Source organism: Solanum tuberosum, unplaced genomic scaffold, assembly GCF_000226075.1.
Source record: "Solanum tuberosum cultivar DM 1-3 516 R44 unplaced genomic scaffold, SolTub_3.0 scf00312, whole genome shotgun sequence".
In the NCBI taxonomy this organism is placed as follows: Eukaryota; Viridiplantae; Streptophyta; class Magnoliopsida; order Solanales; family Solanaceae; genus Solanum; species Solanum tuberosum.
The window spans coordinates 164,737-187,094 of record NW_006239237.1 but is presented as its reverse complement, the minus strand read 5'-3'; the positions used below and the strand labels follow the sequence as shown (position 1 = coordinate 187,094).

The 22,358-nt window shown below is 32.5% G+C and overlaps 4 protein-coding genes across 4 annotated transcripts; 2 read left to right on the top strand and 2 right to left on the bottom strand.

The window, feature by feature from the left end:
* Nucleotides 1–5,965: 5,965 nt before the first annotated feature.
* LOC102603783 (probable sugar phosphate/phosphate translocator At3g14410) lies at nucleotides 5,966–12,222 on the top strand. The gene is made up of 7 exons (XM_006359956.2): nucleotides 5,966–6,177; nucleotides 8,840–8,947; nucleotides 9,018–9,052; nucleotides 10,074–10,186; nucleotides 10,414–10,675; nucleotides 10,789–11,057; nucleotides 11,611–12,222. Exons 1-7 carry the CDS (start codon nucleotides 6,076–6,078, stop codon nucleotides 11,733–11,735), a joined length of 1,014 nt encoding a protein of 337 aa, XP_006360018.1. The 5' UTR covers nucleotides 5,966–6,075; the 3' UTR covers nucleotides 11,736–12,222.
* A 388-nt stretch (nucleotides 12,223–12,610) lies between these two features.
* LOC102603441 (probable glutathione S-transferase) lies at nucleotides 12,611–13,834 on the bottom strand. The gene is made up of 2 exons (XM_006359955.1): nucleotides 13,520–13,834; nucleotides 12,611–12,955 (listed from the first exon to the last, which is right to left on the bottom strand). The coding sequence occupies exons 1-2, from the start codon at nucleotides 13,832–13,834 to the stop codon at nucleotides 12,611–12,613; spliced, it is 660 nt and encodes a 219-aa protein (XP_006360017.1).
* A 1,572-nt stretch (nucleotides 13,835–15,406) lies between these two features.
* On the top strand, nucleotides 15,407–16,922 carry LOC102591844 (uncharacterized). The gene has a single exon (XM_006360003.2). It carries the CDS (start codon nucleotides 15,451–15,453, stop codon nucleotides 16,849–16,851), a length of 1,401 nt encoding a protein of 466 aa, XP_006360065.2. The 5' UTR covers nucleotides 15,407–15,450; the 3' UTR covers nucleotides 16,852–16,922.
* On the bottom strand, nucleotides 16,914–18,513 carry LOC102603110 (probable glutathione S-transferase). The gene is made up of 2 exons (XM_006359954.2): nucleotides 18,066–18,513; nucleotides 16,914–17,456 (listed from the first exon to the last, which is right to left on the bottom strand). The coding sequence occupies exons 1-2, from the start codon at nucleotides 18,381–18,383 to the stop codon at nucleotides 17,109–17,111; spliced, it is 666 nt and encodes a 221-aa protein (XP_006360016.1). The 5' UTR covers nucleotides 18,384–18,513; the 3' UTR covers nucleotides 16,914–17,108.
* Between the last annotated feature and the right edge of the window lie 3,845 nt (nucleotides 18,514–22,358).

The window sequence follows — 22,358 nt, the reverse complement described above, 5'->3', positions numbered from 1 at the left end:
AAATCAAAGTACTTACCCTTATCTACCCATCTATTTTAGAGGAAAAAATTTGTAAATAGCTCAATTTATGTCTAAATTTATATTTTAGAAAATAGCAAAATTTTATTTAATTATGATTGATTTCAAAATATAACGAAATACAATGTATTTGTATATATAATAAGTGTAGCCACACATATATAATATCTCTGTAGCGGATTATGGTGTGTCTACACACGTAACAATAATGAAATATATCATATTCACACTTAATATATGTATAAAATATTCCTACCTAATTATATATCCACTAACTCCAAGCTATTGTTATATTATACATTCTTTTAAAACTTACACTATTTTAAATAAATATAAGGTCTTAATTTGTTGTATCACGTAATTTTTTCGACAAATAATTACCATTTACCTTTGACTTGGACATGTATGGTTGGAGACATTATTATGACAGCTAAGAAGTAGTTTCCCCGCAAACATGGCCATAAACATTGAGGGGGGACAGTCACAAAACAAAAGGCGAAATCGGACCCAAAAATGAATGTACGAAATATCTATCAGCTTTCATTAGTAAAAAATAATTTTACTTTTTACTTTATTCTTATAATTAAATGAATGTACGAAATATCGATTCATTTCTTTAAAAAAAAGATTTTTTTTACTTTATCCTTATAATTAACTCCTTTCTAAACGTGTGAACAAGTTTGTACTAAAAAAATTCTTAAATGATAAGTCAATAATACTAACATTTGGAGAATTTTAGAAGCCTAGTTGGTTAGTTATCTGAACTCTCACTTGTTGGTGAGGGTTCGATTCTCTACATTGTAATCTTTTCTCCATGTCCTCTTCTCCATCCCAATTTAAAAGAAAGTGGACAATTAATACAAAACGAAAAAAGTACCTTTAAATTGGACATTTATGATCGGAAATTTCTTAGCCCAACAATAGATGTGACACATGAACATGGAGCCATTAAGAAGGTGTGGATCAGGAATATTGTGTGTGTGTGTGTGTGGGGGGGGGGGGGGGGGGGGGGGGGGGGGGGGATAGTGACAAGAAAAGGAAACCAGAGCCCAAAGACAGATACAACTCACAAAGACTTAACAATAAGTAAAAAAACTAATTTCATTTATTTATTAATTTTCATATTATCTTTTAGGGAAAATGCATAAGTATCTCCAACCTTTATCCGAAATCTCAGAGACACACGTATATTATACTAAGGTCCTATTACCCTCCAAACTTATTTTATAAATAATTTTCTACCCCTTTTCGGCCTACGTGGCATTATCTTCTGGATCCAGCGCGTGTTGACAATTTTTTCAAGTTGTCTGGTTGATAGTGCCACGTAGGCCGAAAAGGGGTAGAAAATTATTTATAAAATAAGTTGGGAGATAATAGGACTTTAGTATAGTATAAATGTGTCTCTAGGATTTCGGGCATAGATTAGAGGGTACTTATGCACTTTCCCTATCTTTTATTATAAAATTGAAGTTAAAAGTGACAATACGAAGTAAGAAATTAGACAGGGAAGGTAGAGAAGTACAAGACTGATAAGTCTTTTCAAATATATATGAGTTTTTATGCTTCTCTTTATAGTGTTGTAGAGAGACGTATAGAAGTGAATCATAAGTTAATATGACATAAAAAGGAAGGATTATAGAGTAGGTGGAATATAGTACTGAAGAGTAGTTGGGGAAAGTATATTTAGTATTCACATAAATAATATATTTCATAATACTATTCCTTAAATGTTTGTAGATGGTGTGCCTCATGATTAAAATCTTACTAGGGAAAAATATTAAGAAAAAGAATTAGTAAAAAAAAGAGTATGCATATATCTTATAATACTCATTAATTTTTGGATACCTCATTAAAAATCTTATCATAAAAATCAAGTGGAACTTCTCAAAAATTGAGATTGACAATGCCTCAATGAATTGTTCTATCAAAATATGATTTATTTCACCATTATGTTGAAGCTTGTGATTGAACAAAAACTTTGGTGAAATGTACTTTACTTCATCTCATTTGATATATTTTTATTTTAATTGAGCATTACATAGTAATGTCTTTAATATTATGGAAAAATTGTTTTTGAATAAAAAATACACATCTCTTTTATGTTGGGGCACTACTTTATAACAAAAATGACTTGAATCAGTAACAAAAATTGATTGTCTCGTAAAATATGATAAGAATATCCTCACATATTACTATAATATTTGAAGAAAGAACTTCAGATAATACCATGTGTTAGAATAACTAATAAAATTTTGAGAATAATTGTTAGAAATAATAAACTCATACCAATATATGATTTACTCGAGTATTTTCATGTAAAAGTAAAATTATATGTTGCTTATATATTAATTCAAAATCAAAATATTATCTCATGAAAAGTAATAACAAAACATATAAGTACACCAATTGCACTTATATACCATGTTTTTTTTTTTTTTATCATTTTTAATTTTTCATATTAGAATTGATTTTTCTTTAAGTTAAGCGATCTCACATTTATTATAGTACTCAATAGAATTACTTACAAATATTTTTGGTACTTTAAGATTTTTTATATAAACATCACTATATAGCCATACATGACAATAAATTATTATACACACTCATATGTTGTATATATTGTCAGATTGAAAGAAATTTCATTATATTTCATCTTTGTACACGAGAATTTGTTGAACCCATACATATTATATCTTGAGGTCTTTGGATTATAGACTCGAATTTTCATCTTTTCAGTTGCAAGAAATATAATATGAATTGTAATTTTTTATTTGAAAAATTATTTATATTTTCATTATCTTTATCCTCATTAGTCATTACCATTTATAATCTCAAGGACCATTTTTTGTTATTTAAATATAAGACAATTATCATTTATAATCTCAAGCACCAATTTTTGTTATTTAAATATAAGATATAAATTACTTAGAAACTAAAACCACTGACTAATTATAACTTGTGATATATATTAGGGAAAATTATATAAAATAGCAAACTATTAATTCAAATTATATGCTATAACTACAGTTTGATTTAATTGTAACCCGTAGCAAATTGTTGCCATTTCGCCTCTCTCCCTGAATTTCTCGCTCGCCACTCTCGTTTCTCGCTGGGCAATCTCTCCTCACCTCTCTCACTTTATACAAACACAAATGTATAAAATGTGTTTGTGTTTGTATAAAGCAAGAGAAAATTGTATATATAATATCTTTTCATTCCCCTTTCCCAGATCTCGCTCGCCACTCTCCCATATCTTGCTCACCACTCTCACTTTATACAAACACAAATGTATAAATTGCGTTTCTATAAAGCGAGAGAAATTATATATACAAATACAAATACATATATTTTCGTCCTATACACTTATGATTATACAAATAGAGATCTTCCACTGCCCAGTTTTCTTTTATCTTTCTCTCTTTCTCATTTTATACAAACACAGATTATGCAATTGATTCTTTCGTATATGTATACTGAAACAGATTATACAATTGCTTCTTTTGTATATGTATATTGAAATATACATATTAATAGCCATAGCAATTAAACTTAAGCGCAATTATGCAAACTATAGTTATAACATACAAATATTATTTTTATGTTTGCTATATGTGAAAGTTGCTCTATATATTATGATACTATAAATTTATGTATTACATAAAAAAAATATTTATTACAAAATAACATAATTAAAAGATCATCACAAAATAAAAACAAATGCAAATAACCCTTGGATTTTGCATTAACTATTACATGGTAATTGGATGGGCTGCAGGGGTAATAGTTTGGGCCGCAGGGATATTATGGGTCACAGGAAATTATTTTTGAAGAAATTATATAAGGGCAAATTACAGAAATCACATATTTTAAAGATAAAATTACAATTTATCCCTTAAAAGTTTATAATTACAGAAATTCCTCAAACGGATACAATAATATACGAGCTGATACATAAATCTGATGCGCGAGATACATTAATCGTTGAGTAAGATACATTATATTTTATACATGATACACTAATCTGATGCGCGAGATACAATAATATAAGTGTTGATAGATTAATCTGATGCGTGAGATACACTAATCTGATGAGCGAAAATGAGGATTTTGGAGATTTGTAAAACTTATAGGGGGATAATAGTAATAAGTAAACTAAAATGTGGGATTTCTGTAATTTTTCCATTATATAATTAGACATACTTCACAATCATATATATTATTATATATATTCTAAAAATATTATATACCTTACTAATAATTAAAAGCTTCATATCATATATTGAGGAAGATACACCTAGATACATGTATTTTTATTACCAGACTAAAATAAGAAAGGAGGAGAACTAGATTTGTTATGTATCTCACTAGAATCACACCGAAGCAAGATGTATGTCTTTGGTGTGTTCGCGTGTATCTGGGATACATGATATTGTAGGAGAGTGGTAAGTGAGATTTGTTATGCATCACATATACATGCGACTCCACATGTATACAGTGTATTTAAAACAAATTACACCTAATTTTGACCTTATATATCCCGAGATACATGTATTCGAATGTATTTGGACGCACCAAAATTCGATAAGATTCATAATATTGTATCTAAATAATTAACTCCTAAACTAGTGAGATTTATATAAGTTCCCTTTGTTTTTTCGTAACACCAAATTGTAAAACTACTTTTATGATAATAAAGTCACTAAATCCATTATTTGTTACACTTAAGTCACAATCATAATCTATCTATTCAATCTGTCGATCAATGAAATCAAATTTCTTTTTATGTTATCTGAGTTGAGTTTGTTGCATAGCTCTTATTTGTGGTGCATAATTTCCTGAAATGTAGGTAGTGGATGGATTTCGGGGATTTATCCAAAAAAACTCTCGTTAAACCATTTCTACATATTGTGCTTAAAAAAAGAAAAAAAACCTAAATACACAACTTATTTTTATCATATTCTCAAAAAATTCTTACAATTTAAAAAAATTACAAAAATTCTTGCTCTTTCCTATTTTCGAATACACCACTTAACGCGATATTGATGTATCAGTCAGATACATCACTTTACGCAATGTATCAAGATATTGAGAGATGTATCGAAAACTAAGACACGATGTATCGAGACTTTGAAGGATGTATCCAAAATCACGACGTTTTGAAATGTATCAAGATTCACTAGGGCCACTTATGTAATTTGAAAAAGAGTAGAGCTAAGACGTAATTAGCTCTTAACATTGTGGGATTTGTGTGAAATTCCCAAAAAAGAATTCTCTAGGGCCACTTATGTTTGTATCTTTTTTTGAGGTAATTGTGTTATTTAATTTTTATTAAGATATTGTATTATGATTTTTGGATAATATATTTTAATTTACTATAAAATAATAATTTTATATCAAACATACAAATATTTCTAGTATTTTTAAAAATTTATGAATATAAATCATATTTCATAATTTATTTTAAGAAAACAAATTATATTTCTTAAAAGGCAAATCCATGTTAAAACTTTACCTAAAATTGACTTGCCAAAAATATTTGGATATTTGTGACCTAACACTATCTAAATTACATCTTAATTTTTAGAGAAAAGTATTGAAAACACTTTGAACTTGCGCAAATAATTAGTTTCGTTCTTGAACTATTGATAGCCTCAAAACCTTAGAACACTCGATCTGTCACATAATCGGGCTTTAAATTCAATTAGTCAAGTAAAGAGGATATTTTTAAGACTATCAATAGATTGATGTTGAAACTAATAATTCACGTTAAATTTAAAAATATTCTCAATAGTTTTCTCTAGATTTTATTATTTGTCTTAATAAATCTGAAATGAGCTAAACCAACACTTAATTTAAGATAAGATGAGCTAAATCGACACTTATTTTGGGATCGGAAATAATAGAAAAGTGGAAACCAAACAAAATATCTGCGTTCGTCTTTTTCCCTCAGTTCTCACTTTTTTTTTTCTTCTGCTTTTCTTTTTCACAAACAGTTGATGTACACAAAAATACAGTCCAGCTACAGCCACTGAGCGAGCGTGTGTTGACTGAATTTCAATGGCGGATCGAGTGAGAAGAGTAATGAGCGAAGGTGTATTAACTTATGCATACATACTTCTCTATATTTCGTTATCTAGTGGTCAGATCTTCTTCAACAAGGTACGTGAAAAAGCATTAAAATTGATTCATGTCTTCATTTGTTTCAATTGTCCTTAGCTTGAATCGAGTGGAGAATTTTAGTAGCTCAGTTGGGTGGCTAGCTGAACTTACATCTTGTCGATGATGAGGGTTCGATTCTCTACTTCGTAATTACCTAGATACAAAAAAGATAAGGGGATTGAAACATTAAATTGATGTGTTCATTTGTTTTAAATGGTCCTTAGCTTGGATATAGAGAGAAAGAGAGATGAGTGTGGCAATAAGTTGACTGTTCTTGCAAAAATATTTCAAACTAAGATAAATCATCTAATGTTGAATGGATAAGGGGATTGAGAGGAATCTTAGTAGTTCGGTTGGTTGGCTACCTGGACTTTCACTGTTGAGCCCTTTCCCTACACCTAATTTAAGAAAATGAAAAAAAAAATAGAAAGATAAGGGGATTGAAACAGCCTATCTGAATTAGTTTGAGATCGAATTGTTGATTGATTGATTAAATTGGGTTTGCTTTAAGGATGTCTAGTTAACATTGGGTTTGGTATTTCAGAGAGTGACAAATGGTGGTAGCTAGAAACTGAGAATGTAAGTGAGAATTTTGATATACTAGTTGTTAACTGAAGTTAAAGCCTCTAAGGCGGTATCTACGTTCATGGGGAAGGGGCATTTTAGCTTGTCTATAGATTGAAGTATACATAAATTTCTCCATTTCCTTGTGTTAAGTTTCTCACGTTGGTTAGGTATTGTGCAATTTTCACCTCGTAAGTATCTTTTGGGTTGAGTTAGGGCCAATGCATATCTCTTTTCATGGTATCAGAGCCAGACTCTATTCCATGTTATTGTGTGTCACAATGTTGTGCTCCATTTATGTTGTTCACGCTCTAATTAGTAAACCTGGGAGTGCAAAGGGGTGTTAAGTGTCCCACATTGGTTGAGATGTGGGTTAGGTATTGCACATTTTTCACCTCGTAAGCTAGCTTTTGGGTTGGCTCATTCCCTGTAATTGTGTGTCTCAATGTTGGGTTCCATGTTGTGTTGTTCACGCTCCAATTAGTAAACCTGGGAGTGCGAAGGGGTGTTAAGTGTCCCATATTGGTTGAGGGATGAGTTGTTTGTCTCGTTATATGGTATTAGGCAATCCTCACTTCATAAGCTATTGAGTTAGGTCAAAAGTCCATTTTTATGACCCTGTTATGGTGGGTATTTGTAAATTCCAGGATTTAGTAAATGAGATCATTCTTACACATGAAGCATATACATTTTTTTTCAAAAAAATCTTTTTTATAGTGTTCTGTCTAGCTAGGTTGTCGCACCTTGACTGTTTCACCGGATACTTGTAACCTTCCACCATTACATGTATGAGTTAAAATGTTCACCAAAACTTAGGGCATTAATCCGATGGTAGGAAATCCCTCAACTCTTTTTGAATTTGCTGATATTCGAAGTATAGTTTCCCATGATCTTCATTAGCTGCTAGACCACATTGGTGCGACATGAAGCACAAAGTTAGATTTCAATATCCAATTTATTCTTTATAGACATAGTGCGAGTGCAATGATTAGAACCTCACTTTTCTTTCCTTTCTTTTCCTTCAACAACTTTGGGTTCATGTTACTCAAATGGAGATTGTGGAAGTCAAGTACTGTCCTATAATTTGTGATTTGATTAGTTTGAGTACTCTATTTGAAGTGATGGGGGTGATTTATTAGAAGGATTTTTAAAACACTCAAGGATAAGCATTTTTAGCATTGATCAATGGTCAGCTTTTATTAGAAGATTCTCGAGGTGCACCAATGTGTACAAATAGGTTCTTAATCAAAGGAATATATTTCCGAGGTAATCATGTAAGGAACCATTGTCTGGTTCAATATATTTTATTTTTTCTTCTTTGCGTATCTAAGATCCAAAGTCCTTATTTGGTCATATGCATAACATAGGATAGTTCATGAATATTTAAAGTTTGTTATGGTCTGTTTGGATGGAGACACCTTGGTTTTTGGGGACCTCACAGACATCTACTCGAGTTTCTTTTGAAGTAAATCTCTAGAAGAGCTCAATCTTCTGCAGTTTTGAGTTTTTGCTCAATTCGCCTCTAGTTTGAGTTTATGGTTTCAAATCCAAATTTTTTCTTAATAAAACCAAATGTGTGTAAACAATTTGGGCTTATGATTTGTATACCAATATGGCCAAATCCTTCAATTAAAATGAGAGCTCTGTCTCCAATTTCAATTTGGTTAAAAATTTATTGGATATTTAAATACATTTTTCATTGGAAATTATTAAGGTGCAGATGTTATGTTCCCTTTTCTTTTCCTTTCCAAAATTTTGTTCTGCAGAAGGCTAGGATGGGGTAAATTTGTTAAAGTTACGCATATGGTATGCTACTATCAATCTTGATCAGATAATTTCCTTAAACCTGAACAATCGTGTAATAAGTATGCTCCTCCACATTGTCAAGAGGAATCTGTATGTCCTATGCTTTGGCTGATACCTTGATACTTTGCTTTTCCCCCTTTCAATGAAATGAAAATAAGATAAAGATGCATCATTGTTGGCTTTTATCTTGCTTGATTTCTTTGGACTACACTTATCAGTTGTTGCTTTAAGATAGTTCACATGTCTGACATTTCTCGGCTCCTTCGTATGTGCAATATTTTGTTCATTGCAGTGGGTTTTGTCATCAAAAGAAATAAACTTCCCGTATCCTCTTGCGCTGACACTACTTCACATGGTCTTCTCCTCAGTACTATGTTTTGTGCTTACCAAAGTTCTCAAGGTAAGAGTTTTTTTCCTTTTTACCGACTGTTTGGGCAACTAGTGGTGCTAATTTAGGCATTTCTTTGCAGATAATGAAGGTTGAGGAAGGAATGACTCTAGACATGTGAGTGCATGTGAAAAAAATGTCATGTTAAATGTTTACGATAGCAAGTTTTATATCCAAGAATTCTATTAGGCCGTCTATTCCAATTTATGTGGTATCATTACTATTTTGAGAGAGCTTCTTCTTTGACCATGTTCTCTTCAAGAATTGGGATTACATTATGACTTCTAGTACTTTTTATGTAGTTTCTTAAATTATATTTCCAAAATCTTGAAGAACTATTTCCGAATTCACACTGAAAATAAAGTACTTTGACTACTCTGAAGTGGAATGGAGCCTGGAGGTAGTATCTTTTATGACTTTTCTTCAGTAAAGAAAGCTCATTTAGCTAGATTTTGTCTACCAAAATCTATGTAAATCTCTGCCTTTTGCCATCTCATTGCTTTGCTTCTTTCGGTGCAATTCATTTCTCTTCTCCTGGTTGGCCTGGCCCGCCCTAGAAGTTGGATAAGCCAAGACGTGAGTGTTTATCTGTTCAGTACATCACATCTTCCCTGGCTTATTGGTTAGAGATGTTCACTTTCTTTGAAGAATTATGCTATGCATTGCTCAAGTTACATATATACCACTCAATTCTCATTAAAACTATATTTTTATTATCATTCCTAAAAGGATGAAAAGGAATTTATTGTCTCAACATGTTGCTCCATTAAGTGACAGAGCGCCACATTGTTTCAATCCTCATCCTTCTAATTATGCTAATTCAGACATCGAATTTGTCATAAAATGGATTAGTTTGGATAACTTACTATAGTGAGTTAAACTGCATAGTTATCAATAACAAAACATGTATGAACAAGATAAAGGAAAAAATTAGCATCAACCTTTCTTCCTCACCTTTTAGTATAAACTAGAAACTTACCTGAAGTTGCTGATTCTCTCAATTTTATCACATCTTTTGCATTTGTGCTCAAAATTCTTACAACAGAAGTAGGCAATACTATGTTCCTGTACTACTTTTTCCTTCTCAACTCTTGTCCATTTGACTTTTTTGAAGACTAAGTAAGATTTCAATAAGCAGATACATTAGCTCGGTCATCCCAATTGGCGCTATGTTTGCTATGACGCTTTGGCTTGGGAACACAGCTTACCTTTATATTTCTGTTTCGTTTGCTCAGATGTTGAAAGCAATCAGTAAGTATTTCTGCTATCGAGTTGTCTTATATTCTGTAGTTCATAGATGTTAGAGGTATGTAAAACTTCAGTACAGTTTTAGGCTGATAGATGAAGTGTCAGAGGATGTTTCATGCCTGATATTTAGACTATAGATGTTGGGCTGGTGAACGGCCTGCTCAACTACTCTATACTCTTTGTTCATTTGTGTCAGGATATGATTTCATATTTTTAGGTCTCATCTGCAGTGCCAGTAGCTGTCTTCATCCTTGGAGTTGCAGCTGGACTCGAAATGATGAGCTGCAGGATGCTTCTCATAATGTCTGTAATCAGTTTTGGTGTTCTAGTAGCTTCTTATGGAGAAATAAACATTAACTGGGTTGGTGTCATCTACCAAATGGGAGGTGTTGTTGGAGAAGCTTTAAGGCTCATATTTATGGAGATTCTGGTAAAACGGAAGGGCCTCAAGCTAAACCCCATATCTGTCATGTACTATGTTAGCCCATGCAGGCAAGTACATTTTTTGTCTGAAAGCAGGATGCTTTTTCGAATTTTGTTATTATGTTATGCTTTAACATTATAAAAAAGACAATATAATGGAACTCTCTTGTTACACAATGCAGCGCTCTTTGCCTTTTAGTTCCATGGATCTTTTTGGAGAAACCAAAGATGGACGAAGAACTAACATGGAGCTTTCACCCTCTCGTTCTAACTCTAAATTGTATATGTACCTTTGCCTTGAATCTCTCTGTTTTCTTGGTGATCTCACATACAAGTGCCCTAACAATTCGTGTTGCTGGAGTTGTCAAAGACTGGGTGGTTGTACTGCTATCTGCACTACTTTTTGCTGATACGAAGCTGACACTTATCAATCTTTGTGGTTATGCTATTGGTAATTTTCTGACAATCTTATCTGATGCCAAGAAACATTTTACTTTTAACTATTTAACTAATTTCCAGCCATTTTCCTTGCATTCATTCTACATCATTGAGATGTGCTGCTTTGCAAAATATTCATCATCTACTTCTTGCTTTGGCTCATTTTCTGTGCCCGGTAACTGGATAATCCCGTTGCTTTCTCTCTATGGATTTGTGTAATTGAACCAATGCATGCTTCTAGTCCTCGGGGAACATCTTTCTATATTTTATCGCAACTGCTTTAATTTGTCCAGTGTTGGGATTCTGTGGGAATGATATAATCGTAACTACTACATTAGAGCTAACCTGTGACTGATACAACTGATGGTTATAGACCTCAGTAATGACATTATTGTTCTTGATGAATACATTGAGAGGACTAATAATTAATAAACACTGCCAAGAGCTTCATGTTAGACTTGGAGAAATCCTAATCTTTTCTCGTACTGCATATATGATGATAAATGTAAATATTGATGGTACTGTTTTGTGACCGCATAGTAATATAGAAAAGATGTTTTCTGCAGCTATTGCAGGTGTAGCTGCATATAACAGCCACAAGCTAAAGAAGGAAGCTACCCGAGTAAGCTCAGACGAGTCTCAAGCTACTTCATCTATACCTTTAGTATCATCTTCAACGTCCAATGCGTAGATCTATGCTAAGAGCAGTCTTGCAGTCTATTCTGCAAATTCCAGTATGTCTTTTTTCCGGGCAAGGAGGGGTTTGCTCATTCTTAAAATTGATGCATTATTGAATACTGCAACACATTTTCTGCTTTAGAAGAAGATAAAGTTAAACATGGTGATATTCTCTGGTTATTTCTGCTGCTTTTGAATTCGAGACATTGGAGCACAAGAAAGAGAAACAGCTATAATGATATATGATATGGAGGATCCCATATATTCTTTTAAACGCGTAAAGGTTGGGACACTGACATTCTTTTGGTTCGACATAGACATCGATGACTGCTGACTGTTGATATGTTAAAACAGATTCCAGATTTATAAGAGTGTATAGCTGTTGGTGGAATTTAGTTGTTCTTGAGACAAGTTTCTTTTGTAAGGTTGATTTTTTCTTGCTTTAAATCAAGAGTTATCACTTCATTCACCACATAAATTTATCTCCTTAGATTGTTTTATTTGAGCCAAAGATCTTTCGTAAACAATCTGTCTACCTTGGAAGGGGTAAATGTCTGTCATCTGTGTACACACCACTCTCTCCAGACCGCACTTGTAGAATTACACGAAGTATGTTGTTGGAGATACTCAAAGTTATATTGCATCCAATCTTATTTTACAAGTATGATAGAAGTATAATCTTTTAAGCAAGTTATCTTGATGATTATTTGGTTTTATACTTGAACTTAAGTTGCCTAACATGATAATCATTTAAGTCAAATCGATAATGGATAAATCTAACCGATAACATTCAAAATTGAACAGAACGGAACAATAAGTAGTCCTAGTTCACATATTAAAACATGATATCAGAACAAACAAAAGTTATGAATTCACCAATTGATTCATCTACTCTATTCCATAATGCTTTCTAATTTGCAAAGCAAAGTCATAAACCTTGAGAGGTTCAACAACATATTTGGAGACACTTTCCCTTTTCATGCATCTTTTCATCCATGCAATAATCTTTGGTGTCTCAACTTCTGTACTAAATTCTCCAAATTTTTCATAAGTATAAAACCAACTACAAATTCCTATGAGAGAAATGTCCAAGTAACCAAACTTTTCACCTCCAAAATAAAGTTTATCTCCAAGAATTCCTTCTAGCATCCTTAAAGTGTCTATGTAGTTTTCCTTTCTTGTTTGTTTTTCTCCTCCTTTTTCCATCCATAGTTTACGCCCCGTATCAAACACCTGCGTGGAATTTAGAGTCAGTGAGTTCAGAATCAAGCACAATCTACAAAATATGTGTACAATTCTTTTGATGTTTTATTACATTATATAACACAGTCCCTCTGACTAGGAGGTCATATGCTCAAGACATGAAAATGGCCTCTTGCAAAAGACCTAATGTGGTCCGACCCTTATTCGTACTATGTGCATAGAGTGAGCTTAGTGCATCAGAATGTCTATTATTTGCAAAAGTTCAATATTTTCTCATGATGACTTGGTGGAGATACGTCAATATAAAAGATTTACTTTTTTTTTCTTTTCTGTGAGCTTATTTTACTTGACCGAAGGGCCCCTAAAAATAGAAGCTTATTTCCGTCTCTATTTGGGAAAGGGAGACGAAGTTGAACACCGACTTATATATACATGTAAAAATGTACTAAAATATCTACATATATTGAATCTAAACTCATAATTTCACGAGCGAAATAGGTTAAACAGTAAGAACCTTAAAGGTCAAACTCATCAAGTTTAAATCCTGAATCTACCTCTCCTGTCAACGTATAAAAAAATAACAAATTTTGTTACCTTTTCCACATAGTCAGCCCAAAACATAGCTTGATGTTTCTCATAAGGATCACTGGGAAGAAATGTAACTTTGTCCTTCCATACCTCATCAATATATTGAACAACATTTAGTGATTCACAAATTGGTTTTCCATTGTGAATCAAAACTGGTATTTTCTTGTAAATTGGATTCATTTCTAAAAGAATTGAACTTTTTTCAACCATGTTTTGTTCTTTGTACTCAAAATTGACACATTTTTCAGCTAGTGCTACCCTAACTCTCATGCCATACATACTAGGCCAAAAGTCCAATAAAATCACCTCTTCATTTGCCATTTTTTTATCAAGAAAACTCATAAATTAACAATAAGAAGTTTCGACTAATCGAAAAAAATTTCTAGCTTTGTGATATAAATATATTGTTTTAAGTGCTGGATTCTTGTATTTTAGCTTATGTATTCAAGTGATTGTGCCGTAAGACCTTGTTCCTTTCTACTTGACGTTCTTTATTTTCCTTGATTTTTACATAAAGGTAGCTTGCTTACTCCGCATTACGTGCTGGATTCTTGTATTTTAGCTTATGTATTCAAGTGATTGTGCCGTAAGACCTTGTTCCTTTCTACTTGACGTTCTTTATTTTCCTTGATTTTTACATAAAGGTAGCTTGCTTACTCCGCATTACGTGCTGGATTCTTGTATTTTAGCTTATGTATTCAAGTGATTGTGCCGTAAGACCTTGTTCCTTTCTACTTGACGTTCTTTATTTTCCTTGATTTTTACATAAAGGTAGCTTGCTTACTCCGCATTACGTGCTGGATTCTTGTATTTTAGCTTATGTATTCAAGTGATTGTGCCGTAAGACCTTGTTCCTTTCTACTTGACGTTCTTTATTTTCCTTGATTTTTACATAAAGGTAGCTTGCTTACTCCGCATTACGTGCTGGATTCTTGTATTTCAGTTTATGTATTGACAGTACATCGTGATCATGTTATAACGTGTTAAATTATACTGATAGTATAAAGATTCTCTACGTAATCGGTGTATAGTATTTATAAGGATGTTATTTTCAGTCAAGACAAGTAAAGTGACAAGAGGATGTATTTGATTAAATTATTTTGTAATTGTAGGCCTGTTTGCCTAGATTGATGAAACCAAGATTTTCAGAATTTTGTCTTGGCTAGGCTAGGGAATACAAGAGAAAAGAAGATAGAACATTTTTTCAAAGTGCGATGACATATTTGAACTTTTTTTAACTAGTTTAATTTTGTTGATGGTTTTGCAAAACCACAAAATCTGACCGTTAAAAAATAATGGCATGAATGAGACCTTTTTGTAACAACAGTAGCATTATTAAGCCGAACTATTAACGAATGACCTAAATGAGTCTTTTTTCAAAGTTTGATGACGTATTTGAGTTTTTCCCTGTAAAACATGTCATTTCATTTGATTATACTCATTCATCTCAATAAGCCATAAAAATTTATTTAGTTGAGGTTGATGCGTATAATTAAAGGAGATGACATATTTTTATAGGTTTATCCTTCAAATATGATATTATGTAGCGATGGAAAACGATACAATCTATCCAAACGTTGTATTCATTATAACAAAATAATACAATACAATATAATACATTATGAAACATTGCGTAACAACCATCCACGTAGAGAGGTAATTGAAGGGCTAGGATGAGCATAGTACTTTACAAGTACCAAACACAAGCATCTTGCTTCTGATTTTCACTTAACACTCTTTGAATGTGTTGTCAAAGTTTATGCTTTTTTAAAAAGAAACTCTATTTCTCCAAATGATGAAATAACAATTGTTCTATTGTAAACATCATAAGAAAAAAACTTGCAAGTTAAAAGATGGTTTTGTTGAAGAGGATTTGTGATGATATGGAAGAGATTGAAAACAAGAAGATTGGCCTCCGTCGAGGTCTTTTAACGTTGATGTTAGAGTGGAAATGTTTCGAACAACACTTGGATTTAACCGGAACAAGGTTGAAAGAATGGTTCAATGAACTCGAATCCAGAGAGAAGCATCTGTGTTCTATTCAAGAATCAATAGGTGAAAGCTTAAAGGAACTTGAGTTAGTTAGAGAATCACTTAACGCGAAACGTGTTGAAGTTGAGGATAAAGAAAGACAGATTTCAGAATATATTGATGACTTGAAAATGAGAGAGGAGAAAGAGATGTCGATTCGTGGTATGCTTGAGGTATTTGAGAATGTGATCGAAGGAAGGCTTAAAGAGATTGATATGAAAGAGAACAAATTTTACGAGCTAGCTAATGAGCTCGATTCCAAGGAAGAAAGATTGAAGACACGAGAGAATGAAATGAAGGCGCGAGAGGAAGAAGTTGATTCTGCTATGTTGTTCAATAAAATGCAGCTGGATTCTACGAGTCAGTTGAGTACACGAGGATGTGATTCGAGGAAAATAAGCTGGAAAAGAGAGAGGACAATGTTGGTGGAGTCTAACAACCCATTCAAAAGGCCAAAGGCAGGAAAATCTTCGGAATATAGCATGGCTGTTGATACAAGCAATGCTGAATTGGCGATAATTTGTTCTGATATGATTGTTCGTGATGACTCTGAACCAGAATCGGAGACAGATCATAAAGGTATCACACAAGTATGTGACTGTCCTCGTGCAAAATTTCACGACTTTGATAAGGGGAAAAACATAGAAGATTTTGACGTTGATCAAATTTGGGCGTGTTATGATGATTTAGATGGTATGCCTAGACTCTACGCGCAAATTGAAAAGGTTTTTACTCCAAAATTTAAGCTACAAATGGTCTGGTTAGAGGCTAATGCAGAAGAAGATCATTTCACAAATCATGAGTTACAGGTTAGTTGTGGTGCATTTAGACTCGGAAGCTCACTAGACGTCTCAGAACACCTTATATTCTCTCATCAACTGCAATGTGAAAGAGATGATCATGGTTATTATCTGATATATCCTACGAAAGGTGAGACTTGGGCTATTTGGAGCTCTGAACTACTAGAAAACCATCAACGACAGCTTAAGTATGAGATCGTGGAGGTACTTTCTGATTTCGTTGATGATGTTGGTATAAGTGTTAGTTATCTGGATAAAGTCAGTGGATTCATCAGCATTTTTGAAAGGAGACATCGTGGAAATGACTCATTTCTGATACCAGCAAATGAATTACACAGATTTTCTCATAAAGTTCCATCCTTTAAGTTGACAGAAACGATAAACGAGTCTTTTGAACTTGATCCTGCTTCACTACCTGATCTGTCAGATAATGCAAGGTACAACGACAAGTTTAAGGTCGGAAATGATGTCTCTAGCTTCAAAATGGATCAACCTGAAGAGTCTTAGGCAAGAAACTTCTATTCATCTCGATCATTTGAAGTTAAAAAATACGATAACAGGAATTACGATTAGGAAGAACAACATCTGTTTATATTATTCATATCTTGATGTCCAAGAAGAAGCAACAGCAGAACTACACAGACAATACTGACACTCCACAAGCCAACGCTTGGCGATTGTCTTTATTCCTTCAACTCTGAAACTATTTTTCGACAAGGCAGAACTAAGTGCCTTTCGTGTATTATGAAGCAAATGAAACATGTTTATTCTAATCCAGATTTCTTTCTGTTTTCAATTACTACCTCATAGATCTTATGAGAGTCAGGTAGAGATTTTGAGACACTTTCCCTCTTCATGCATCTCTTGCCCCAAGCAGCAATCTTCGGGCACTCAGCCTCTATGCTGAAGTTGCAAATGGTCTCGTACGTATAAAACCAGATGTAGAATCCAATCAGGGCGATATCCACGAAACCAAAACTTTCCCCTCCGAAGTAAGGCTGATCTCCCAGTGCAGCTTCCTCCAGTAACTTGAGTGGATCGATGAGGTCCTTCTTACCTTCCGCAAACTCTTCTCTTTTATGTGTCCATACTCTTCTCCCGAAATCATACAACTGCAATTTCAAGATCTCCTATATAAAAATCTCATTTTTTTTTTTTGTGATCATGTAAAACAATATCAATGAACTACAACGTCTTCTATATGAATCATCTATATCTACTATGTCTTATTCAGAATCCGTTTCATTCTAATGCCATAAGAGACAGCAACAAAAACAACAACATACCCGGAGTAGTCCCACAAAGTGAGATCTCGGAAGACCTTACCCCTACCTTTAGAGGTTGAGAGGTTGTTTCCGATAGACCTAGTTCAAAGTAGTCCCAAAAAAAAAAGCATAACAAGGCATTTATGAAAAGTAAATACAACAAAATAATATGATAATCAAAGTACAAGAAACAACAAACAGCAATAGAATTTAATCAAAGGACAAGTAACTACAGGAGCAATACTACGACTACTAATTTTAAGATCTACCATATCAGTATAGCTAGACCCTCGACTCAAGGAAAAACAATCCAAAACAGAACAGAAAAGGAAGTAATGAAAGTCAAAGCATCACAAGACATTCTGAACAGTAACTACAACAAATAATACAATAATCAGTAACAGAAATCAAAGGACAAGAAACTACAGGAGCAATACTACGACTACTAGAACGAACCTTATCAGTATAGCTAGCCCAAAACCTGGCTTGTGATCTCTCATAAGGATCAGATGGTAACAGTGGAGCTTTATCCTTCCATACCTCATCGATATACTCAACAACAACGAAAGATTCACAAACAGGTTTTCCATTGTGAATCAAAACTGGGATCTTCTTGTGTATTGGATTCATCTTCAGTAAAAGAGGACTTTTAGAGCAAAACAAGTCTTCTTCCTTGTACTCGTATTCGATAGCCTTTTCAGCTAATGCAACCCTGACCCTCATGCCAAACATGCTAGGCCAGAAATCCAGTAGAATCACCTCATCATTCTCCATTACTATACTATAAGAAAAACTCAAATTGTGTTAACAAGTATAAGAAATAGTTCCACAATTGATTTGCTTGTATGTATTAACTTGTTTTATAGTCAAGATCATAACATGTGAGACAACACAACATCTAAAGTTTCAATATAGGTGGGCTTAATTTTCAAATAAGATAATATTAACTTAATCTAAAGTGGTTAACAATTATAATTAGAGATGACTTACTTTTTTGTTAAATGTCATTGTCATCACCAACAACGTTATTGTGGTGGAGTGGTAAATACTCCTTCATCCTTAACCAAAAGATCTTTGGTTCGAGTCTTCTGGATATGGAGTCGCCTTCGTTAGCCGTTAGGGAGTTCAGATTTAGTCAGACTCCGATATGGATTTGGATATGGAGTCGCCTTTGTTAGGGAGCATTTTACTCCCAATGTGAGATTTATATGGATTTGGGTACGGAGTCGCTTTGGTTAGGGAGCATTTTACCCCTAATGTGGGATTTTCCAACGCGAATTCAAATATGGATTTGGCTATGGAGTCTCCTTTGTTAGGGAGCGGTTTATCCCCAATGTAGAATTTTCCATACAAGTTCACATTTAGTCAGAGTCCACTATAAATATCAAACGCCCGAGTGCAATAAAAAAAAATGTCATTGTCATCAACCATTAGTAGGACAACTGCTATTGAGACGTTTATTTTTACAGATTTTGGATTTATTTTAAGTCCATGTGTTGATTTTTGTATGGAAACTTACACAAATATGCCATATTAAAAAATATTTATCGCACTAACATTTTTTTCATTGAATATTTATAATATATTTATAATACAATTTTAATACATGAACATTTTATATTATATACATAATTAACTTTTAATACATACAACAAATTTATTATAGTATTACTATAAATGCTAATAGATAAAAAAATATCACTAAAATCAGTGATTATTTATTAAAAATACTCACCTAGGTATTTTTTTTTCATTTTGTATTATGGGAAAAAATAGAGAAACATCAAAGCCAAAGTGGAAAAGCCCACGGGCAATAAGTACTGGAGCGTGGACAATATAATATAGGGTCACAAATAGAATATTACTGTGAAATTTATTGTGTATTGGAAAAAAGGGCCGCAGAAAAGTCCAACTAAAAAACATTTTAAAAGAAGATTCCACAAAGCTAAATCTTTTTATTTAATTGTTGTATCTATCTGTCCTAAAATATTTATATTTAATTTATTCACTTTATAATCCAAATGACATGTGGATCAAATGCAATTTGTCTAATTCAATGTATGTTACACCAACTGATGGACAGAACATATTCAGATTAAAATTGATTCCAGTTGTCGACGAATGATATGTGTGTCGAATTCTTTAAAAATAGTACATTTTTAGAGTTTAAATATGGTTGCAACGAGGGTCCAAGCAACACGGCTTAGTGAATTGTTACACTACTAATACATTGATAGGGTAAAAAAATCTTTATGCTATTAATAACAATTTAATTAATCCGTCATAACAAAATCTCACTCATTTTATTTGATAGTATAAAAATAACATATACAATTTCAATGCACAAAACTTGGAACTCTTTTAAAATATTGCATGACCTGATCATCTTCTAGTTGTTGAAATTACAAAAATACTACACTTAGCGCTGAGTAAGCAAGCTACCTTATACAAACACTCGAAAAAAATAAAAAAACGTCAAGTAGAAATGAACTAGACACAATCAATATATTTGATTTCTTAATACATATGCTGAAATACTAGAATTCATCACATAACAATAGATTCATATATATGATTATGGTCTAATCTCCTAGATTCTTTTTTATTAATTAGTTGAAACTCTTTTTTTGATAATAATAATGACTTTTCTTGATAGAAATGGCAAAAATAAAGAGGCGATATATCATTGGACTCTGGTATAGCATGCATGTATGTATGGAATGGGACATAAAAAGTCAATACATTATTTTCCTTGCAGGGTTGTCAAAATGGGCCAGCTTATTCCCCAGCTTCATGATTTAATGAATTTGATGGGCCAGAACAAACCGACCTCTCATTTAAAAGGATGGTCAGCCTAACTCAACCCTAAAAGGGCCAAAGGGCAACGGCTAACCCTTCATGTTTTTTCTAATATTATTTCTTAATCTTTAAGGCAAAAATAAAGAGGTGATATGTCATTGGACTTTTGGTATAGCGTGGATGTATGAAATGAGACATATAAAGTCAACGCATTATTTCCTTGCAGAGTTGTCAAAATGGATCAGCCCAATCCATTCCTCATAGTTCAATGAATTTGATGAGCCTGAACAGACCGACCTCTCATTTAAAACGATGATCAACCTAACTCAAACCTAAAAGGGCTAAGGGGCCAGGGCTAACCCTTCATATTTTTTCTAATATTATTTCTTCATCTTTAAGATTTTCTTAGTAACTTAATTATATCCTAATGGTATATATTATTAGTAATAAGAGTATTACATAACAAAAAAGGACAACATTATCATTACATAACAAAAGAGGACAATATTATTATTATTATTATTATTATTAGTAATAATTAAGAGTATTACATTTCAATGGCTATAATTTAGGAACAACTTACATTTGCCTCCAACATTAAAACACAATCCAAACTCTTGTATTTCCCAATGACAAACTTTTTTCCCCAAAGATGAACCACCATCACAATCAGACTGATCTCTATCATAGTTAAAAATTTCAAATGTTCCATGTGTTTGATCACCAAGAAATTTAACGTTACAAGTGACAGCATTATCACCTTTTACAATAATTGGAACGTCAACATTGTAAATAGAATTTAAATTGAAAGTATGATCACCAAGATCTTTTCCTCTCAACGTACAATCTATGTCCACTGTGTATTTAACTACTAGATTAAGAATAGAAATATTGTAATCTTCCAAGGTAAGTGAATTAACATGAAAAGATGAGAGTAGGAAGCATAGGATAAAGGCATGAGATAATTGGAAAGCCATGTTGTTATTTTTTTGTGTGTGTTATACTTTTTTTTGTGTGTTGATGTGACTCTAATTTATAGTTATTTTAAAGACATCATATTTTTGTTTAGTTAGTTTTGTTCCATATTTGTAAATTTTAAGTCACCAAATTTTGAGATATTTAGTTAGTTTTATTCCATATTTGTAAATTTTAAGTCACCAAATTTTGAGATGTTCAAACAAACCAAATTTATTGACTTTTGACTAGCTTGCTTACCATGATGGAAGAGTTCAATAAATTTTAATCCATAAAAGATTAAGTAACTAAATCTTGAAATCTTTAAAAAAAAAAAAGAGAGTATATAATATAATGAAATAAGAAAATGGGCCAAAGTTCTTTTCAACTTATAAGAGGCCTACACATTACCCTCTTGGGCTTTATAAGTTACCTATTGGGCCAGTCGGTCAAAATAATGAGCAACTTTCACATATAACAAACATAAAAATTATATTTGTATGTTATAACTATAGTTTGCATAATTGCGCTCCATAGCAAATTTTTATGTTTGCTATGGAGCTTTTTGATTTGTATAATTCGCTAGATACATCTAATTTTATACAAATTGTTCAATTTTGTATAAATTCATTTATACATTGTAATTTGTATAATAAGATCTATATTTGTATAATTATAAGTGTATAAGACGAAAATATATGTATTTGTATTTGTATATACACTTTTCTCTCGCTTTATACAAACACAAACACATTTTATATTGAAATGTATAAAATGGCTAATTGTATATCGAATCAGATGGCAAAAAAACGGACCAAATAGCAAAAAATGGGATGTTTGCTGCGAATTACAAATAAAATAAATTGTGGTTATAGCATTTAATTTGAATTAATAGTTTGCTACTTTATACAATTTTCCATATATATATATATATATATATATGTCACGACCCGATTTCTCAAGTCATGATGACACCTACTATAACCCACCAGTAGG